Genomic DNA, 24,117 nt, shown 5'->3' with positions numbered 1-24,117 from the left:
GGTCTGTAGTAATAGTGGACATTGTTAAAGTTTATAGGCGAGGCTAATTTCGGAGCCCTTCCGTAGATGTTACTACAGTTATCTAAAACAACATTTGCTTTCGCCGAAATGCTATGGCGAATGCTACCCTATCTGGAATAACAACATACCTGAGTTTTATTATGACCGAAATTACTACTATTTATATACTTCTTTCTCGTTTCTTGAAAGAACGCCGGTCGTTGTGGCCGAGCGGTTCTAGGCGCATCAGTCTGGAACCGCGCGACCGCTACGGTCGCAGGTTCGAATCCTGCCTCGGGCATGGATGTGTGTGATGTACTTAGGTTATTTAGGTTTAAGTAGTTATAAGTTCTAGGGGACTGATGACCTCAGATGTTAAGTCCCATAGTGCTCAGAGCCATTTGAACCAATCTTGAAAGAACAAAATTAGTTGGAGGCATACAATTTCTTTTGTCAATAGCTATCTATAGCACTCTCGTAGGGAAGGCACTCATGCCTTAATGTTAAATTCGATTGAAACTATACCTACATTTGTACTCGACAAGCCACACAGCGGTGCGTGGCAGAGGGCATTTTGTATGCCACTGTCACTTTCCCCTTTCTTGTTCCAGTCACGAATAGTTCGCGGGAAGAAGGATTGCCGGTAAGCCAGCGTGTGGGCTCGGATCTGTTTCATTTATCTTCCTTTTCCTTTCTTACAAAATGTAAGTAGGATGAAGTAACGTGTTTGTTGGCTCTTCTAGGCACGTACGCTCACAGATCTTTAACAAAATACCACATCGTGAAGCAGAAAGCCTCTCTTGCGAACACCTATCTTGTGACGTCTGCCACTATACTTGGTTGATCATCTGTGTGACACTTTCTTGCTTACTAAGTGAGCGCAAAACGAAACGTGCAGCTCTTCTTTGGATTATCTCTATTTCTTCTATCAGTCCTATGTGGTACAGGTCCCATATTAATAACCAATAATCAAGTTGTGGTCAAACGAGTGTTTTGTATGCTAATTCCTTTGTTGATGGTCCACATATCTTGAGGAATCTTCCACTGTAGTTCAGTTTGCCATCGGCCTTCCTCGCGATGAATTTCATATGGTCGTCCTTTTCAAATCGCTCTGTACACATACTCTTAGGTATATTATGGAAGTAACTGCTTCCAGTGATTATTCTGAAATTGTGTAATCATACGATAAGCGGTATTTCTGTCTGTATTCACATTAGGCCATATTTGTTAATGTTGACAGTCAATTGCCACTCCCTGCACCAAGCACCAAGCATCAAACGTCGATCCTTCGGAGGTCCTCCTGCATTTTGAAACAATTTTCTACAGTTATGACTTCTCTGTGTAGAATAGCATCATCAGTGAAATGCCTCATGGAACTTCCGACGTTATCTCCTAGGTCATTTATATATGTGTTTAAAAGTATTGCCCCTACAACTCTCTCCTGTTATATTTACAAAATACAGGATGTTTCAAAAAGAATATACGTATTTTGAATGCATATATTTATTAAACCTTAAGACATAGGAACGTACCGAGCGAGGTGGCGCAGTGGTTAGACACTGGACTCGCATTCGGGAGGACGACGGTTCAATCCCGCTTCCGGCCATCCTGATTTAGGTTTTCCGTGATTTCCCTAAATCACTCCAGGCAAATGCCGGGATGGTTCCTCTGAAAGGGCACGGCCGACTTCCTTCCCCATCCTTCCCTAATCCGATGAGACCGATGACCACGCTGTCTGGTCTCCTTCCCCAAACAACCAACCAACCATAGGAACATGAAACTTCATACACATATTCACGAAACTTTGAAGTTCAGATTTCAGATGTTCAATATGTGCTCCACAGCGACACGAACAATATCACAGCGATACTCAAACTCCTCCCATACACGTGAAGCACGTCCTTGGTCACTGATGTTATAGCAGCAGGGATCCAGTTATTCAACTCTTCCAGGTTCTGTGAGAGTGGTGGTACATAAACGTTGTCTTTAACGAAACCCCACAGAAAGAAGTCAGAGGGTGTCAAATACCGTGACCGTGAATCCCAGCCGAGACACTCAAAGTCACAAGCTCCTTGACGACCAATCCAACGGTTCGGTAGAGTTTCATTCAGATATTCACAACTCCAGTGAGGCGGTGCCACGTCTTGTTCAAAAATGAAGTTGTCTTCGAGCAGCCTCACATACAACCAGTTTTGTAACATAGCGAGATACTGCTGACCGTTGCACGTTTTTCCATCAAAGAGGAATGGGCCGTTAGCAGATGATCGGGATGTCGCACTAAACACATTGACTTCGAGCGAATCTCGTACATGTTCAATGGCTGCATGTGGTTTCTGTAGGCCCTAAATTCGAACTCTGTGTCTGTTTACCTGATCACTAACATGGAAATTCACTTCATCACTGAACACGATGCGTTCTACGAATGTGTTACCATTATCAACAGCATCAAAAATCTCGTTACAAAATGCCACAGGTTTGCGTTTGTCATCAGGACGCAGAGCTTGTAACACCTATAACTTGTAGGCTTAATACCTTGCCGACATCTCAAAACAAGCGAAATCGTTTTTGTAGGCAGTTGTAACTCCCGACTGGCACGACGAGTTGATTTTGAAGGACTACGTTGGAATGCAGATTGAATTCGCGCAACATTTTCTTGACGAACACGAAGGCGGCCAGGACTCTTTCCGTTACATACACATCCTGCATCTAGAAACTGTCGATACGATCTGCGAATGTTCCTCTCTTTGGAGAATCAATTTTGTACCTCAACCTGAAATGTCTTTGCACTGTAATCACGGGATTGCACTTCGCAAACTCGAGAACACAAAATGATTTCTGCTGCGGAATAGCCATTTTAAACATATGACGGTTACCAAGAAAAACAAAAGACAACTGACATCTATCGGCTATTAAAATAAACTAGACTATGTATTCGTTTCTCCAATAGCCGAGCAGAGGTGCAGAGATCGATAGTTTGGACAAAATACTTTGTACACGTATATTCGTTTTGAAACACCCTGTACACATGTTCAAATTTGTGTGAATTCCTAAGGGACCGAACTGCTGATGTCATCGGTCCCTAGTCTTACACACTACTTAAACTAACTTATGCTAAGAACAACAAACACACCCATGCCCGAGGGAGGCCGACGGAAGGGGCCGCGCAGTCTGTGTCAGGACGCCTCAAACAGCGCGGCCACTCCGTGCGGCCTTACCTTGTACATTATACCGTAGAGGAACTGTGCAGCAAACCTATGAGGAGACATGAGGGGAACATATGACATACACGGCGTTCCACGACAAGTCCACTTTGAGAGCCTAGCCAGTAACTGTGGACAGAGATGTCAAAAAATGGCCACATGTGTACTGCTACCACGACAGGGCCTAGATTCAAGAGGAGCAGGCAATAAAGGATTGAGCAGTAGTTACAAATCTCCACTTCAGAGTGAAAATTCATTCTGTATCAGAATTTAATTCTCTTCTTTGCTGTATCATTTCCTCAAGCAGTGCTAGTCCCGCAAGCTGTGCAGGGGAACTTCAGTAATATTGGGAAGGTATACGATGATGTACTTACGGAAATGATTCTGTGAGTGCTTATGAGTCGAATTTGAGTATATTTAGTCTGTGGTGAACTGGTCTGCGAAGAGCCAAGGCCCCAGGTTCGAGTACCGGTCCGGGACGCAGTTTTAATCTTCAGGAAGTTTGACACCTCGTACTGACATTTAATGGACCACAGGCGGACGGATGCTACACACAGTTTCACTCATGGCCTGTGACCTGTTCTGCAGAATACGTTGCATCTTTCACACTAACTTGTCACAATCGTGCCACAGCTATTTTAGTGCTCTCATACACGCTTGGTATCATGCCTTTTTTTGTAGCTATTAAACGTAAGGTGTTGAGAAATTCCCGTTAGAGACTTCTAGGACTTGTATAGGTGAGTGAGTACATAATGTTTTGAATAGGAAAATTTGACCGGAAACGTACCGTCTCCGTTCTACTACGATGTCAGTTCACGTCTGCTGAAGGAAAGAGAAGAGTCTCACCGTTACTTGTCCTCGTGTCGAATAGGGTAGACAGGATGGTGTGTACTACTTTTTTTCCAGGTTGTATGCGAAATTTAATTTGCGAGACTCCTGCGGAGGCAAAGGAAGATCTGCTGGCACAAGTTCTGACCTATGAACTAGGAAATGAAGAGACACCAGGTGGGATGGAGAGTATGTACCAGAACAATATCTGCCAGTTAAGACAAACCTTTCATAACGTGCCGTTTTCTTATCGACATGACAACTTGGCGTGAAGGTCAACTTAAAGTGAACACGTTTCATAACAAAATGACTTTTTAAGACGTCTATGGCTGTCGAAACCGGTTATTTTAAATTCAAGAATATTTATGCGCTCTTGGCTTTAGAACGTTTTTAGTCTGTAACATCGTTGATGGTCGCCACATCGAGCCGCTGTAGTAATACATAAGTACTGTTCCGTACGTACAGTGTGATGGTTTGATTCATGTTTTGGAAAAATGTAAACATGTAATGTTTAAGTGTAAATACAAACAAATGTGCTTAAGCCATAAACGGATGTTTCGTTATGTTTCTTTTGAATTATAACTTAACAATTGCACTGTGTCATGTCTAATTCACTGCATCGAGCAGAAGTGGATGAGTTAAACATCTGAACTGGAACCATCGTAGAACAGAAACGGTATGTTTCCGGACATGGGTTCCTACTCAAAATATTATGTAATCACTCCTCTCTACAAGTCTTAGCGCTTTGTAATGGGGATTTCCGAAAACCCAGTATACAACATGCACCCTCTCAGTGGTTTTTGCTGTATCGTTAATTTGCGTACGTGTGTTTGTCCTGATCGGCAGGTGGGATGGCTGCGAGCCGAGGACCAGACGGTGCTGACCCTCCACGACAAGGTGGTGACGCACAACGCGCGCATCACGTCCACACACGACAACCAGCGCACGTGGCGGCTGCACATCCGGCACGTCAAGGAGACGGACCGCGGCTGCTACATGTGCCAGATCAACACCAGCGTCATGAAGAAGCAGCTCGGCTGCCTCGATGTTCACGGTGAGTCCACCAGCTGACAACTGAAGACTCTGATCTCACTGTTCCGCGTTGCAATCGGTACAATCACTATGATACACCTGTAGTCCAATAAATAAGTCTTACATAGGTACATTACGGTCGTATCTGAAATTACTTACCATAACACATCATGTTAAATCGAAACAAGCCACTCTCGTTATGCAGTCATTGCACATCTTCTTGCTCACTTTTATTGTTTTATCGATATCATAGTACTATCTGGTCTTAAGAAAGACCATCCCCTGTTACAGAAATTAACCACTATCATACACTCTGCTAAAGCGGTACCACATGCAGGTTCGTATATGTCCTGGTCGATATGTGACCAACAGCAATGTCACGTGTACAAAAGCTATGAATTTATAATCCCGACTTACCTCGTAACGGTGGTAGAATCCTAACTTATACCGAAAGAAATCGGATTCGGGAGACTTAATTCATTTATAGGACAAGTACTGAATTTTATTCAATCTACCGGTTGGTTGTAAACAAATCAGAAAAAGTTCTGGGAAACCCCGGTTCCCAGAACTCCTGAAAATGGACGTTGTCTGTGGATATTGTATCACAGACTCACTCACTTCGACTCTTAAGAAATTCCGTTAAACCTAAGATATAACAACCATGTATGAGCAACGCCTGTTAGACGGAAAGGGTCCGACAGCCCATCAGTTCCAGTCATTCCACCAGGAAGGAGGTACACGGCTCGTGTTGTCTGTAGTTGAACCACGCCTAGACGGTCGATGCCGCGGTTCAATCGCGTCCGCATTGTTACTAGGAAGGGTTCTCAACAAAGGAAGTGTACAGACGTCTCGGAGTGAACCAAAGCGATGTTGCTCTGACATGGAGGAGATACAGAGAGACAGGAACTGTCGATAAGAAGCCTCGGTCAAGCCGCCCAAAGGCTACTACTACAGTGGATGACCGCTAGCTATGGATTATACCTCGGAGGAATCCTGACAGCTTTTTGTGCAGCCACAGGACGTCGTCTTACAACTCGAATTGTGCGCAATAGGCTGCATGATGCACAACTTCACTCCCGACGTCCATGACGAGGTCCATCTTTGCCATCGCGACACCATCCAGCGCGGTACAGGTGGGCCCAAAAACATGCCGAATGGACCATTCAGGTTTGGCATCACGTTCTCTTCACCGATGAGTGTCGCATATGCCTTCAACCAGACAATCGTTGGAGACGTGTTTGGAGACAGCCCGCTCAGGCTGAGCGCCTTACACACACTGTCCAGTGAGTGCAGCAAGGTGGAGGTTAACTGCTGGTTTGGGTGAAATTATGTGGGGCCGACGTATGGCGCTGGTGGTCGTGGAAGGTGCCGTAACGGCTGTGCAATACGTGAATGCCATCCTCAGGCCGATATTGCAACCATATCGGCAGCATGATGGCGAGGAATTCGTCTTCATGGACGACAATTAGCGCCCCCATCGTGCGCGTATTGTGAATGACATACTTCAGAATTACATCGCTCGACGAGAGTGGCCAGAATGATCTCCAGACATGAACCCTATCAAACATGCCTGGGATAGATTGAAAAGGGGGTGTTCATGGACAACGTGACCCACCAACCAATGTGAGGGATCTACGCAGAATCGCCGATGAGGAGAGGGACAATCTGGCCCCACAGTGCCTTGATGAACTTGTGGATAGTGTGCCACGCCGAATACAGGAATGTATCAGTGAAGAGGACGTGCTACTGGGTATTAGAGGTAGCGGTGTGTACAGCTATCTTTATCACCACCTGCGAAGGTCTCCCTGTATAGTGGCACAACGTGCTGTGTGTGGTTTTCGGGAGCAGTAGAAACGGCGGAAATGATGTTTATGTTGATCTCTATTACAATTATCCGTACAGGTTCAGGAACTCTCGGAACCAAGCGTGATGCAACACTTTCTTTGATGTGTGTTTTATAACTGACGGAAATCCAAGTGCTGCAGTACGGGCTGGATACAGCGCAGAAGACTGAAACAGGATAGGATGTTATCAGCCAAAAGGTGAAAATATGGCGCTGTAAGCAATCAGAGTGTAGTGTGATCCTTGAGATCAATAAGTGTTCGGATAAAACTCGAACAGACCTTTCAGATAATCCCACATCCAAAATATTGGTCAGGGAATCTGGAAGACTACAAATCTGAAATTGCCTTGAGATGATGCGGTCGTTTCTGAAGATATCTCGAAGCAAACGTTTCACCTGACAAGCGATATATTGTGTCACACCATCTTGCAAGAAAATGTTTGTGTGGGCACAGTTGGTTTCATGTAAAGCTGGAGTCACGTCTTGTAGAAGGAGGAACTTATAGCGTGCAGATGCCACTGTACACCTAACAGGACCACGAAGTGTCATCTAGGTGAAAAAATACTGACCGAGAATGAAGGATCTCGCGAAACCATTCCATACAGCCACATCTCCACAAAGCGACATAGCCGGCTGGTGTGGCCGAGCGGTTCTAGTCGCTTCAGTCTGGAACCGCGCGACTGCTACGGTCGCAGGTTCGAATCCTGCCTCGGGCTTGGATGTGTGTGACGTCCTTCGGTTAGTTAGGTTTAAGTGGTTCTAAGTTATAGGGGACTGATGACCTCAGATGTTAAGTCCCATGGTGCTCAGAGACATTTTGAACAGCGACGTAAGTTGAGTCCAGTGTATGTTTCTGCACAACATGTCGCTGAGGAAAACCTCATATGGGACAACTCTGTGCATTAACGGCACCGCGCGGAGTAAAATGTGCCTCGTCCACCCAGAAAACATTCCTCGGCCATTTCCATGCGTGCCAAAACACAAAGGGAAAAGTCAGTTCCTTGGGGCTTCAGTTGATGCACATTATCAGTCTTGTAGGGGCATCGGTGTAAAATACTCCGCAAAACCTTGGACTGTGGACCAGGTTAGAGAGACATTCCCGAGGCACAGCTCGAGCACTGTTGCAGAATTTTAAACATGTTCTGCATCTTAGGCTATAGTTATAGCAATTTCACCGACAACTGCGTTCGGAATGGGCCGCTTCCCTTTCCATGCTGCACCTCCTAATTCACCTATTCCTTCAAATTTCTTGGTCGTATTCTTTAGCCCATTTATTGACATGGGTCTCTTAGCGGCGATTTCCGTCGGCGTTATTCCCAAAATCCAGCGCCAGTATTGCTGCCGTCAGATAAAACAAGTTTAGCTGCAGTAGACGGTTTTACATCTCAATAGTCATTGTGCTTCTTAAGGAAAACAAAAACCTTTGTAACGCTTTACATCAACAATCAGTTAAAAAAAAAGTCAGCACGTGTCGCTAATCGACAAACAGTGTAATGACGTGAAAACAGAAAACATTGCAATTCAGAGTGCTTACAGCGCCATATTTTCACCTGGTGGCAGAAAAAGGAATTAGCAGGTTAATAAATTAGTTCGTAGCGTTTCTATTTTGCACTTTTTTATTCGGTTTGTTATTGGTTTATCGATTGTCATTTTTCACTTTTAGTTAACTATTGCTATCTGAGTTTACGTACTATCATTTTGTCGTTTTGAGATAGTGAGCGTAGCTTTGGACTGCAGAAAGTGGTATGCCAAGTAGAGAAATTAGAACTTTTCGAGAAATTCTTCTGCTTGAGTTCAGTAGAGCGCAGACAGCAGCGGAGGCAGCCAGAAAGATTTGCGACATGTATGGGATCATGGCACTGGAAAGAGCACGACAAGAAAATGTTCTAAGGACGATCGTTTTGACATAAATGACTGTCCACGTCCAGGATGACCTACAGGGTTTGGTGAAGATCGTTTATGCACATTAATCCACGATGATCCATATCAGTGTACTCGAGAACTGCCAGATATAATGAACTGTAATCATAGTCAAAATATCCACGGGTGTGCTGCCGGTCTACAGTATCCAACGGGCACAATATTTCGGCGATCATACATGTCGCCATCATCAGGTGAACTGACGGACTGAGCTCCTGTGAACGTGCCGGCACGGAGATCCGTACGCTATGGCTGCTCAGAGGGAACTGAGTTCGGTCGCGGCGGCGGCCGATTTAAATACCCTCCGCCTGCGGCGCGCTCCCTCCGCCGTCCGCGCCCCGCGCCACGGTCGCGCGGTGGAACAGATTGCGACGGCGTCTGAGATGGCGTCGGAGTGATGGCTCTGTCCGCCGTGGTCGTCACAACTATACGTTTGCTCGATATACTCTTGATTAACCCGATCGCTGGTTCCCAAGCCTTGCTAAGATTATAGCCACAGTCACGGTTTATGAGGTCGTCATTGGTGCGAATTTCGATGGCTTCTCTAACAACGCTGTCCCAATATCTCGACGTCTGTACCAGAATCCTCGTGCGGTCATATTCCATGGCGTGATTTTCCGACAAACAATGTTCAGCGACCGCCGACTTGCTCGGATACATCAGACGAGTGTGCCTCTGGTGTTCACGGCATCGATCCTCGACGGTACGCATCGTCTGACCAATATACGACTTGCCACATTGACACGGAATCTGGTACACGCCGGCCGTCCTCAAACCGAGGTCATCTTTGGCACTCCCCACCAGTGCACGAGTTTTATTTGGAGGACAAAACACAGTTCCGACCCGGTGTTTCTTCAGAATGCGAGCGATTTTCCCCGAGAGTGCGCCTGTGTAAGGAATAAATGCAGTGCCTACCTCCTCCCTCGTGACTTCATCCATCTCAAGAGGTTGTGCTGCAGTGGTTGGGCGGAGAGCACGTTGAATCTGCCACTCTGAGTACCCATTTTTTCGAAATACAGTTCTCAGATGTTCCAATTCCTGGGGTAGACTCTCTGCGTCAGAGATAGTGCGCGCCCTATGTACTAGAGTTTTAAGTACCCCATTCCTCTGTGAAGGGTGGTGGCAGCTGTCTGCGTGCAAATACAGATCAGTGTGCGTAGTCTTCCGATACACCCCATGACCTAGGGTGCCGTCAGCCCTTCTCTTGACCAAGACGTCAAGGAAAGGTAATTTACACTCCGTTTCAGTCTCCATAGTGAATTTGATGTTGGGGTGTATGGAGTTTAGATGTGTAAGGAAGTCAAGGAGTTTATCCATACCACGTGGCCAGATGACGAACGTGTCGTCCACGTAACGGAAAAAGCAAGTAGGTTTCCATACGGATGACGACAGGGCTTCCTCCTCGAAGTTCTCCATGTACAAATTCGCTACCACCGGAGAGAGTGGGCTACCCATGGCGACTCCCTCCGTTTGTTCGTAGTATTCTCCATTAAAAAGAAAATACGTGGAAGTCAAGACATGCCTAAAAAGTTCAGTGGTCTTCTCGTCAAACTTCTGACTAATCAATTCTAGTGACTCTCGCAGGGGTACCCTCGTAAACAAGGAAACGACGTCAAAACTCACCATGATATCTGACTCATCCAACCTGAAGCTGTCAAGGCGTTTAACAAAATCCACGGAATTACGGATGTGATGAGGGCATTTACCCACATAAGGACTTAATATTCCCGTCAGGTATTTGGCCAACAAATATGTAGGTGCCCTGATGTTGCTGACAATGGGGCGTAATGGTATCCCCTCTTTGTGAACCTTCGGGAGTCCATATAGTCTAGGCGGTACCGGACCTTGGGGTAACAATTTCTTAGCGTCACCCTCCGGTAAATCTGCGTCCTTGAGAAGCGCCCTCGTCTTGTTCTCCACCTTCTTTGTAGGGTCAACGCTGATCTTCCGGTAGGAATCGTCATTTAGCAGGCTCTGCATCTTATCAGTGTAGTCCTTATGGGAGACAACAACTGTAGCATTGCCTTTGTCAGCCGGTAAGACAACAATTTCAGAGCGCTCCCTCAGATCACGAATGGCCGCCCTCTCTTTACTGCTGATATTTGACTTCATCGGCTTGGATTTCGTCAATGCACGACAAGTTTCACGACGTATTTCCTCGGCTGATTCTGGCGGAAGTCGAGCTGCAACCTGTTCAACAGCACTAACAATTTCTGCGACCGGAGTGAACTTGGGGGTGGGAGCGAAGTTGAGACCTTTCTGCAAAACCGAGACTGCATCCTCACTCAACACCATGCCACTCAAATTGATGACAGTCTTGCACGGAACCTGTAGAGATGGTTTGTCAAGGAGACGTGAGAACTTAGCTGTTTGACGTCCCGTAGCCTTCTTATGGGCGGAATCAGCTGACACCCAGGTGACACCATCAATCCAATCCCAGGAACAAGAAGTAAACTTACTAGCCAGTTGCAAATGTAGTTTGAGTAATTCCTGTGAGATAAACTCAAGGCTCCGGCGGGTGAATTGCACTCTCTCACGTACCAATGCGAGGCCGGCTCGTTTCTTGATTCTATCAAATACGCCGGGAGAAACTCAAGAATCACATCATACACCTTTACGGGGAGGAGATGTATCGCAGCATGAAGAAATTTGAGAAGTTGCGCCACCGTAGATGTCGTTTGCTAAGTACTCTTGCCTTTCTAAAGAGATGTCGTTCCGAGAATGTTGTTCCAAATTTTGCTAAGGTTATGCATCACATCGATTCTGCAGCAGCTAAGAGAATCAAGAAACGAGCCGGCCTCGCATTGGTACGTGAGAGAGTGCAATTCACCCGCCGGAGCCTTGAGTTTATCTCACAGGAATTACTCAAACTACATTTGCAACTGGCTAGTAAGTTTACTTCTTGTTCCTGTGATTGGATTGATGGTGTCACCTGGGTGTCAGCTGATTCCGCCCATAAGAAGGCTACGGGACGTCAAACAGCTAAGTTCTCACGTCTCCTTGACAAACCATCTCTACAGGTTCCGTGCAAGACTGTCATCAATTTGAGTGGCATGGTGTTGAGTGAGGATGCAGTCTCGGTTTTGCAGAAAGGTCTCAACTTCGCTCCCACCCCCAAGTTCACTCCGGTCGCAGAAATTGTTAGTGCTGTTGAACAGGTTGCAGCTCGACTTCCGCCAGAATCAGCCGAGGAAATACGTCGTGAAACTTGTCGTGCGTTGACGAAATCCAAGCCGATGAAGTCAAATATCAGCAGTAAAGAGAGGGCGGCCATTCGTGATCTGAGGGAGCGCTCTGAAATTGTTGTCTTACCGGCTGACAAAGGCAATGCTACAGTTGTTGTCTCCCATAAGGACTACACTGATAAGATGCAGAGCCTGCTAAATGACGATTCCTACCGGAAGATCAGCGTTGACCCTACAAAGAAGGTGGAGAACAAGACGAGGGCGCTTCTCAAGGACGCAGATTTACCGGAGGGTGACGCTAAGAAATTGTTACCCCAAGGTCCGGTACCGCCTAGACTATATGGACTCCCGAAGGTTCACAAAGAGGGGATACCATTACGCCCCATTGTCAGCAACATCAGGGCACCTACATATTTGTTGGCCAAATACCTGACGGGAATATTAAGTCCTTATGTGGGTAAATGCCCTCATCACATCCGTAATTCTGTGGATTTTGTTAAACGCCTTGACAGCTTCAGGTTGGATGAGTCAGATATCATGGTGAGTTTTGACGTCGTTTCCTTGTTTACGAGGGTACCCCTGCGAGAGTCACTAGAATTGATTAGTCAGAAGTTTGACGAGAAGACCACTGAACTTTTTAGGCATGTCTTGACTTCCACGTATTTTCTTTTTAATGGAGAATACTACGAACAAACGGAGGGAGTCGCCATGGGTAGCCCACTCTCTCCGGTGGTAGCGAATTTGTACATGGAGAACTTCGAGGAGGAAGCCCTGTCGTCATCCGTATGGAAACCTACTTGCTTTTTCCGTTACGTGGACAACACGTTCGTCATCTGGCCACATGGTATGGATAAACTCCTTGACTTCCTTACACATCTAAACTCCATACACCCCAACATCAAATTCACTATGGAGACTGAAACGGAGTGTAAATTACCTTTCCTTGACGTCTTGGTCAAGAGAAGGGCTGACGGCACCCTAGGTCATGGGGTGTATCGGAAGACTACGCACACTGATCTGTATTTGCACGCAGACAGCTGCCACCACCCTTCACAGAGGAATGGGGTACTTAAAACTCTAGTACATAGGGCGCGCACTATCTCTGACGCAGAGAGTCTACCCCAGGAATTGGAACATCTGAGAACTGTATTTCGAAAAAATGGGTACTCAGAGTGGCAGATTCAACGTGCTCTCCGCCCAACCACTGCAGCACAACCTCTTGAGATGGATGAAGTCACGAGGGAGGAGGTAGGCACTGCATTTATTCCTTACACAGGCGCACTCTCGGGGAAAATCGCTCGCATTCTGAAGACACACCGGGTCGGAACTGTGTTTTGTCCTCCAAATAAAACTCGTGCACTGGTGGGGAGTGCCAAAGATGACCTCGGTTTGAGGAAGGCCGGCGTGTACCAGATTCCGTGTCAATGTGGCAAGTCGTATATTGGTCAGACGATGCGTACCGTCGAGGATCGATGCCGTGAACACCAGAGGCACACTCGTCTGATGTATCCGAGCAAGTCGGCGGTCGCTGAACATTGTTTGTCGGAAAATCACGCCATGGAATATGACCGCACGAGGATTCTGGTACAGACGTCGAGATATTGGGACAGCGTTGTTAGAGAAGCCATCGAAATTCGCACCAATGACGACCTCATAAACCGTGACTGTGGCTATAATCTTAGCAAGGCTTGGGAACCAGCGATCGGGTTAATCAAGAGTATATCGAGCAAACGTATAGTTGTGACGACCACGGCGGACAGAGTCATCACTCCGACGCCATCTCAGACGCCGTCGCAATCTGTTCCACCGCGCGACCGTGGCGCGGGGCGCGGACGGCGGAGGGAGCGCGCCGCAGGCGGAGGGTATTTAAATCGGCCGCCGCCGCGACCGAACCCAGTTCCCTCTGAGCAGCCATAGCGTACGGATCTCCGTGCCGGCACGTTCACAGGAGCTCAGTCCGTCAGTTCACCTGATGATGGCGACATGTATGATCGCCGAAATATTGTGCCCGTTGGACACTGTAGAGCGGCAGCACACCCGTGGATATTTTGACTATCAAATACGCCGGGAACAACTCAAGAAGCACAACTGTAATCATGTCACCATCTTGGGACTTTTGCATGCAATGGGGAAAGGTTCAAAAAATCTGGTGCATGGGAACCGCACGCTCTAGGCCAAAATCACAAAAAATTGTGGGTGGCCATATGTGCATTTCTGCTTCCTAATCATCAGTTGGCTCGTGAACAAAACCGACCATTCCTATTCTGTATCAATACTGTTGTGAGAAAGGTGTCCTTGTGCTAATATAAGGAAAAGAAACGAATGAGTGAGCGAAAATTAACTACCTGCCTGAGGTGCAGCCAGACGCAATCCAAGAACAACTACTAGGAAGACTGCCCGCCTGCATTCTGGTACACTGACCAAAAACCCTAGGGTTGGGAAGCCATTCCGCATCCACCTTACTCACCTGCTCTTGTGCCCTCAGCTCTTCACCTGTTTCACCCTCTTATCGAACAATCTTCAAGGCAATTCCTCTCCGGTTGAAAATGCGCTCAGAACAAGGCTCGACGAGTTCTTCGCATCAAAACCACGTAGTTTCTAGTGTCATTGAATCGAGAAGCTACCCCAGCGTTGACAGGGCGTTGTGAATAATGAAGGAGAGTATGTAATTGATCACTAAGCCTATGTTAAGTGCATCTGTTGTGTTTATTAAACTTTTGGAAAAAAGCCACGAACTTAAGCACCAATCTAATATTTTTTTCAGCATATCCGCTTGTGCACTGATTCATGACCATACCTATGGTGTTTCAGCTCTTTCGATGTATACAACCCGCACTGCATCACTCAGAACGTCGTCAGTTTAACTATAACCAGCCAGCATAAAGGATATGTACGACAGTGAGAAAATTACAGTGTTGTATTCGTTGATCTAACTGGTGAATATTACACAATGCAAAATGGCATTCTAATTTGAAACTTCTTTTTAAGTAATAATGAATGCTGGTGTTTTCAAGACAATGTCATTCTGAATCAATAACATGACATCTTGTGTTGCGTTACACAACAAGCGCAGAAGATGATGTGATTAGAAGCACATTACTTCTCAAGCAAGTGTACTAATGACCAAACCTGCTCTCAAAAATCTCAGTCTTTCTTTAGACTGAGTACTTTGTTCGCCTTACGCGGTAATGTAATGTAGAGAGGGCTCTACGGAAGATAACAAAAAGTCCCCACAACCACAATGGAAACAATCATACCATCAGTCCATCAAAGATACAAGCAACGACATTACATTTGCGAAACAAAGAAGTTGGATGAGATGTAAGCGTCTTCTTACATGGAAACACACAACCAATTACAGACCCACCAACCTACGTAAGCGTCGCCCTTAATAGAGTAATCACCCTTAAGCATTACTGTAGAAGCTTGAAACATATAACTCAGATTAAACACAGTTTGTTAAATAAACTTTCCTGGTCGCCGCAGGGAGCAAATTACGTAGTTATGTTGACTTTAAGTCTTGCGCTGCATTTTTCTACAGTTGAATGTGTAGAATCCGTGCAGACTCACTCGCTTTACGCGAGAAAGATTTTCATTACACAATACGTCGAGGGTTGTCGCTGCCTGCTGAGAAACCAGTTAAGTGTCCTGGCTATCAGCATAATAATATTTATCCTGGAAGCTTTCTCCCTCAGCGCCGGCCGCGGTGGTCTAGCGGTTCTAGGCGCTCAGTCCGGAACCGCACGACTGCTAGGGTCACAGGTTCGAATCCTGCCTCGGGCATGGATGTGTGTGATGTCCTTAGGTTAGTTAGGTTTAAGTAGCTCTAAGTTCTAGGGGACTGATGACCACAGATGTTAAGTCCCATAGTGCTCAGAGCCATTTGAACCAGCCATTTCTCCCTCAGCTCCTGACTGGTTTTATTTGAAGGATTTTGACGTCTTCCGACCATTCCTCTGTGAACTTTCGTTTGAGCAACCAACTGGAGTTTGATCTCTGCCTCCTTAACAAGTTATTGAAGCTGCTTTGCATAGCGAGTTTCCTTTACAACCAGGAGGTAATCGTCGCCGCACGCATTCCAGGGTATTTTTTTGCCATATTTCCAAGTTTTTCCTGTTGTAGCTCAGATGTATCATCCCAAAAGACTGGGACATAAATCGAAGCTAGCGATTCTGTCGTTAATGAGTTCATAAATACACTGATGTAAAGAAAAATCGCAATACCACGAAGAAAGAGTACTACAAAAACGAAAGTTGTTAGACCTTTTTCCTACATCTGAAAGATGGGAACTATCCAGATTTCGTACCAGTCGTATAAGTGTAGAGCTAGTAGCGTAACTATAAGGATCAAAACCTTGTTGTCTTTAAATGTGCGCTGTATCGGTCGTGAGCTTCAGTTACTTTCGAGACCAACTGACTTTGAACGAGGTCGTATGATACGGTTACGAGAAGTTGGATGTTCCTTCTGTGATATTGCAGAAAAACGTTACAGGATTGTAGTCACTGTACTTGTGTGCTGCTAGCGGTGGTCACGGTAATGTATGGTTGCAAGATCAGTCTTCGGAAGGCAACGTAGAACTACCGAGAGGGAATACCATCGTGTTTGGCGTATGGCTTTGGCGCAACGCACTGCACCTGCAACAGGAATTTGAGCAGCAGTTGGCACCACAGTGAGACGACAAGCTGTTAGAAATCGGTTACTTTAAGGACAGCTACGAGGTAGACGCATTGTGGCGTGCAGTCCATTGACCCCAAACCACCACTGTTTGAGACTTCGAGAGCTTATTGGAGGGCAGGTTGCGGGTGTTCTGTTTTCTGATGAAATCAGGCACTGCCACGGTGCCAATGGTGACCGTGTGTTAATTAGAAAGAAGCCAGTTGGGGCCTGCAACAAACATACCTGCGGGTGGACACACTGGACATACACCTGGAGTGATTTCGTATGGCATGAGGAGCAGTCTCCCGATTACCACAAGCACCCTGACTGCAAATTTGTATATCAATCTGGTGATTCGGCGTGTTGCACTGCCAGTCGTGAACAACATTCATGGCGGTCTTTTCCAACAGGATAACGCTCGCTCACATACCGCTGTTGTAAACCAACATGCTCTACAGAGTGCTGACATGTTGCCCTGACTTGCACGATCACCACATCTGTCTTTAATCGGGCACATATGGAACATCATCGGATGACAACTCCAGCGTCCTCCACAAAAAATAATAACCTTTTCTATATTTATCGATCAACTGCAACTGCTACCTGAACTGTGATCGAGCACCTGTACGACAGAATACATGCGCGTTTACGTGCTTGCTTTCAACATTTTGCAATTACACCGGTTACTAATGTATCAGCATTTCACATTTCCGCTGGCTTACCTCGGGCTACATTAACCTGTGATCTTGAAACGTTAATCAGCTAAATACGTACCATGGACAAAAATATTCCCGAAATTATTATTTTTTGGTGTTACCGACTTTTTAGCTTCCTGCATCAAGTTGATTTGGTTTCCATTCCACAGCACATGGCTCAGCCTATTATAGATGTGTCTTAAATACTTCTCTGAGTCGAAGGTTATATAAATATATAAATATATAATATGTAAATATATAAATAACTGCTAAGTCAAGTAAAATACTACGACATACCTTCCTTTGGGTATCTATAGAGGATTGGTTATGGATTGATACACTTGTTTGTTCTTTTTGCATATACGCTGTTTCTGGTAGAACTACTTTTGTTAAGAATCTTGTGAGTGTCTGATCGCACTCGAGGATGTACCCCATTTCTCTCATTAGGTATACAGGAGGATAAAATTTCAGTACCGCTATTGTGCCCCTATTTTTGATTTTAATAAACATCACTAACATTGAGACATTTTCACCTACACTAGAAATTCTCTGTATCATTTATTAACGTAACTTAAGACCATTTTTTCCGACAGGACAGGCGCTTACCTATACTATGTTTGGCAGCATGATTGTTGTATCAGCTTTTTGCAGTCAAAAAGTAACTGCGACTGAGCCATTACCGTGAGTGGTTTCATTTCAGTTATTTTTAATTTAAAACTTCACATACGGCGAACTACAAGCCTGAATATGGATCACCACTAACTACCACTGATCTGACGTCCACATCACAAGCAGATGGTGCAGAAGGCAGGAAGGAATGAAGATTAGGGCTTAACTTCCCGTCACCACAGAGATTGTTCAAGATGGAGCACTCGCTCTGAATATTTCAAAGATCCCATCAGCCCTGCCCTTTCAAAGGAATCTTTCCGGCATGTGCCTGGAGCGAAAATCCTAGATTTTGATGGGCTATGATTTGAAATGTCATCTTCCAGAATGCGATTTGAGTGTGCTAATCTATATGAAGAAATAGAGGAATATGTTAACTGCATAAAGGTGGATGGAGATTCTATAGTAAAAGATAGTTGGAACGCCATTGTAGGTAAAGGAATGGAAAAATATAAGCAAAGGAATATAAAGGGGATTGTGGAGTTCTGAAACTGTTCGTCCTTTGCATATACCAAACATAAGATCGTCCTTCAATGGGAAAGAAACTGTGTGTGTTTGTAATGATGCAGAGTTGGTTGCAAACGGAGAGTTGTAGAAAAGATAAGGGAGGAATGAGGAAGAGGAGAGAGCAGCCATCAAGGTTATTTCTTTCTGTTTGTATATGAGGAAAGTGTTACTGGAGAAGTCGTGGAGCATGATATACATCTTTTGCCAAATAGAGTATCTTTACACCAACAAAGCACAGCGCATAAAGTATCTGACATGGCAGAGTCTTACCACAAGAAAATGAAATAACCCACAAAGTGGAACATTTTTATTTATTGGTATAAAAGTAGGTGTTTAAAATCCTTGGAAAATTATTTTCACGAGAGACAGAATTATTGATATCTTCACTATAAAATACTACCGCTTACACAGCAATACGGAAGGTAAACTACTTTGTTTACCTTCACTACGTTACCTCCGACACTTTCGTATGGTAGGTACTGACGAAGAATATCTTTAGTCGAGTGTAAGTCAGTGTTAATAATCGTCGATGTTAGTCACTGGAGGCCACTTTCTATTATTTCGGATCCCCAACTAACTCTAAGGAAGCACGCATTTATATATATAAATTATCTTGGACTTTTTTAATAAAAGTTAAATATACGCCAAAATAGATTAATTCTCTGTATCATCTGTAAAATTGCCCCGTTTGCAGCTTGGGCGATTTTCAAGCACGTATTCGTAACTTCCCGCTTAATTTTACAAGTATACTAGCTGTCCATTACAATGCAAAATGAAGCTGGAAGTTTAAAATACATGCTTGAATATGATCCAAGTTTGAAATTGGCGGATCGTACAGATAATAACAAGAATACAGCGTACTTGAATCATGTTTTCATTTTCAAAACAAATTGAGGCTGTGAACGCCCACAAAAATAAAATTTTGAAGTTAGTTATTAATAAGGACTCGTTCGGAGGAGATTGCAGCAGTCACTCAACAGATGAGCAAGTTGCACTTCCATGGCACTTCGTCAGCCATTGACCAGAAAATTATACACAGCCGTACAATTTTTATTTCAGTTAGAAGATGTGAAAAGCATGAGTGATTCCACTCATCCTTTTCAGATATTGTAACTGAAATAAAAACTGTACGGCTGTATGTATTTTTTCTGGTCAATGGCTGACGAAATGTTATGGAATTGCAAATTGCTCATCTCTAGAGTTTCGAATGTAAGCAAAAAGATATTCTTACGATATACCCTTTCCATTCTGTACATTCGATGCAGTGTGTCACTTACCTGTTAACAAGATATCATGTTACAGTGATATTTTAGGACACACTTCTACGAAAGTATCTGTATTTTGTGTATTAGTCAGAGAGTAATTCCACGGCCGTGTAGGTTTGCACTAGTCTGCGGAAAGTAAATGCAAAAGTTCAGAACTGGTTCATAAATGTCGTTTTATAAATATCCGTCAAAGATAGGGGCACTTCAGTCCATCAGTATGTTGCTTTTATTGTACCGTAGCCGGCCTCAGTGGCCGAGCGGTTCTAGGCGCTACAGTCTGGAACAGCGAGACTGCCACGGTTGCAGGTTCGAATCCAGCCTCGGGCATGGATGTGTGTGATGTCCTTAGGTTAGTTAGGTTTAAGTAGTTCTAAGTTCTAGGGGACTGATGACCTCAGAACTTAAGTCCTATAGTGCTCAGAGCCATTTGAACTATTTATTGTAGCATAAACTCGTCCTTAAGCGATTTGTAGAGGTTTCTGTAGTGGAATTAAATGCACCATGATTGCTCTTGTCACCATTTTATAAATACTAGCGGAGCAAAATTTATCCTGAAGGGGAGAATAGTTTTCTGTGTAAGTCGAACGCTCAAGCTACTGAAACGTCGTCGCAGGAAACCCGACAGATAACCTTATTTCCAGGGAAACCTGTGATTATAATCGACGCATCTCTGGCTGTATGCACTATTGGGACACTGTTAGTGGACATTAATATGGTTGACGGTTTGTACTCTTCTTGAGATCCTCCCAATGATATAAATAAAATGTAAATATCGTGTGACTAGGGCCTCTGGTCGGGCAGACCGTTCGCCGGGTGCAAGTCTTTCGATTTGACACCACTTCGGCGATTTTCGCGTCGACCCAATGAGATGTCAGTGTCTGTAGAGGATTGGCAGCCCATTGTTTCTCATGAGCCGAAACCAGAAGAGGTAGGCATGCTTGATGCTGATTTCTGGAGAGACGTCGACGTTTTAACGCATCCGATAGACGTCACACTGGGTTTAGGTCGGGACTCGCATATTATTGGGCACAAACCATTGGATCAGAGATGCAGTTTTATGACGAGTGCATTGTTATGTGTCTGAAACGATTCTATCCCGTACGCAGTTCGCAGTGATGTGAAGTGTGTTCATATATATCGGTATGTAGCGCTTTCTGAGGCGTAATGAGGGGAGGACACCTTAATAACGAAAAACATTCACATAAAGTAACACCACCTCCTATCTATTTCACTGTTGTCAGTACAGATAATCGCAGATATCGTTGTCCAGGCATTCGAAAATTCCAAAATGCCCTTTCATTAGACTTACACAGCATATAGCGTGACTCGTTACTGCAAATCACTCGTTTCCAGCCATCCACTGTTCCTCTTTACACGACATAGAACGTCGGTTAGTTCAAGTGGATCAGATGGCTCTGAGCACTATGGGACATAACTTCTGAGGTCATCAGTTCCCTAGAACTTAGAACTACTTAAACCTAACTAACCTAAGGACATCCCACACATCTATGCCCGAGGCAGGATTCGAACCTGCGACCGTGGCGGTCTCGCGGTTCCAGACTGATGTGAATAGAACCGCTCAGCCACTCCGGCAGGCGTCGGTTAGTACTGACTGCAAAGAGCTGCCCCACCACTGGACTCTATTCATTTTAACTTCATGCACGCAGTCATTGTACTATGTGCGCTGCTGGTGGTAGCATTTCAATTGATTTCATATGGTCTATTTCCAATCATCACCTGTGGTGCTTCACGGTCCCTGTCCGTCAGCACGCGTGGTCTGCCTGGTCTTGTTTTAGCTCTGGTTGATCCTCCTTGTTTCCACTTCACTATCACAACGGCAACAATCCACTTTGGCTGCTTAGAAGGATTGAAACGCCAGTGATGGGTTTGTTGCTCAGGTGGCATCGAATGACTAGCCTATGTTCGGAGTGACTTAGTGCCGAAGACTGACCCATTTTGCGTTGCTTTACTGCTGACAACACGACCATTCCCTCCCCCCCCCCCCTCCCCCACCGCCCCTCGTTATGTCATCCTGGTGGCTTGGTCTGTTGCTATACCCAGTGTCGGAATACGTTTCGTCGGATAGTGCAACCAAATGGCCGCTACTCTATTAGTCACTTTTGAGATACCAGTATGTTAACTACCCTCTTAAGCACAACGCTGCGTAAAGTTGTTTGGAAAAAGTGAAACGTTTCAATGCGAGGCGTTCAATGGAATCTACTGAGCTGCCTGCGGCCTATCTGCACTCACTCCAGAACATTATGACCGCCTACCTGACAGCCGGTATGGTCAATTTTTGGCACGAATAACAGCGGCGGGGCGTCGTGGCATGGAAGCAATGAGGCCGTTATATGTGGCTGGAAGGAGTTGGCACCACATCTGCACACATAAGTCACATAATTCCAGTAAATTCCGGGAAGGGGGGTCGATCAGCTCTGACCCCACGTTGGATAACATCCCAGATGTGTTCGATCGGGTGCAGATCAGGATCAGTGGATCTCGCCACTGTATTCCTCGAACCATTCCATCACCTTGGCCTTTTGAAATGGCGCACTATCTTCCTGAAAAACACCTGCGGAAAACATGATCGTCATCAAGCGGTGTACGTGGTTTTCAGCTAGTGTACAATACTTCTGCCTTGCACGAGCTCCACTGGATCCATGGAAGCCAACGTGAATGTTCCCCAGAGTGTAATGGGACGCCACCAGCTAGACACTGTACCTCATTACAGGTGACAAGAAGCTGTTCCTCAGGGAGACGACGGATTCGCGTCCTCCTATCGGCATGATGAAGTAGGTATCGGGATTCATCAGACTATGCAACGCTCTGCCACTGCGACAACGCCTGATCCCGATGGTCACATGCCCATCTCAGTCGTAGATACCGATGTCGTGATGCTAACATTGGCACATGCGTGGGTCGTCGACTGCGGAGGCCCATCGCTGGAAGTGTTTGGTGCACTCTTTGTTCAGACACACTTGTACTCTGCGCAGCCATAAAGTCTGATGTTAGTCGACCAGAGTTCGCCACCCGTCCTGTTTTCTGCAGTCTGCCCAACCTACGACGTCCGACATCTGTAATGAGGGGCGGCCTCTCAACTCCACAACATCTGGACGTGGTTTCACCTTGGAAGTGGAAGACACTCACCACTCCTCGAACACCCGACAAGATGTGCAGTTTCCGAAATGCTCGCGCCGAGACTCTGCGCCATCACAATCGCACCTGGTCGAACTTAGATGCATCGTACGCTTTCCCCATTCTACACTCGGACAACTCGCCCACTCACACTACATGGACAGTGCGTGTGTCTAGCAGTCGTTCCATGCCAGATGATACTGCTATCGCCTGGATGTGTTTATATCGATAAAAGATAGGTGGTCATAATTTTCTGTCTAGTTAGTGTATACGCCGCTTTACTGATCTCTATATTTGTGCTTTCGATTCTAGGAAGAAGGATGAACAACGGAGTATTTCAAGACAGCCATAGTGACACTTTAATAGACCAATATTTTTATTTCTCAGTGTATGGTTACCATTTCATACATCTATAACTATAAAATAAGTACATATATAGTCATGTGTATCTTTCTTCATGTCTTTATCGCTTTCCGTGTTATATTCGTGCGTCTCCATTTGCTTTTCCTTGTCTCGTCAACCAGAGAGATTCTTTGAATTTCTGTGTTTGGTTCGAGTGCAGGGATTCGTTTTGCAGTTGTGGTGATCTAGCCAACTTTTGTGAAGAGACAAAGTATCTTCGTCTGTGTTAAAGAGACATTAGGGAGACTGGTAAGGAAATATTTAATATCTTGGTATTTTCTCTACCTATTTCCGGTTCTACCTACGAACCTCTGTCCGGGAGCGTGGAACAGCACTGTTCACTGGGTCGTCGGAAGGTGAAACCGAAGGCTCTGGTCATTTCTCATTATGTAAGTTTATTTTGTAGGAATGTATACAGATTTGGTTGAGGGTGAGGTGCTAATACGTGCCACGCGGAATTAGCCGAGCGGTCTAAGGCCTGCAGTCGCGGACTGTGCGGCTGGTCCCGGCGGAGGTTCGAGTCCTCCCTCGGGCATGGGTGTGTGTGTTTCTCCTTAGGATGATTTAGGTTAAGTAGTGCGTAAGCTTAGGGACTGATGACCTTAGGAGTTAAGTCCCAGAAGATTGCACACTAAAAATGGCTCTGAGCACTATGGGACTTAACTTATGGGGTCATCATTCCCCTAGAACTTAGAACTACTTAAACCTAACTAACCTAAGAACATCACACACATCCATGCCCGAGGCAGGATTCGAACCTGCGACCGTAGCAGTCGCGCAGTT

At 45.4% G+C, this 24,117-nt stretch overlaps 1 protein-coding gene across 1 annotated transcript in view; it reads left to right on the top strand.

Annotated features, from left to right (window-relative positions):
- Positions 1-24,117, top strand: part of LOC124623017 (lachesin-like) — a 384,735-nt gene that overhangs the window by 67,265 nt on the left and 293,353 nt on the right. Inside the window, exon 3 of the mRNA XM_047148808.1 lies at positions 4,875-5,082. Within this exon, the coding sequence (XP_047004764.1) occupies positions 4,875-5,082 (208 nt within the window). The remainder of the gene's footprint in view (positions 1-4,874; positions 5,083-24,117) is intronic.

The sequence above is a fragment of the Schistocerca americana genome, chromosome 7 (genome assembly GCF_021461395.2).
Source record: "Schistocerca americana isolate TAMUIC-IGC-003095 chromosome 7, iqSchAmer2.1, whole genome shotgun sequence".
Taxonomy (NCBI): domain Eukaryota; kingdom Metazoa; phylum Arthropoda; class Insecta; order Orthoptera; family Acrididae; genus Schistocerca; species Schistocerca americana.
This window is presented reverse-complemented; position numbering and strand designations above follow the sequence as displayed.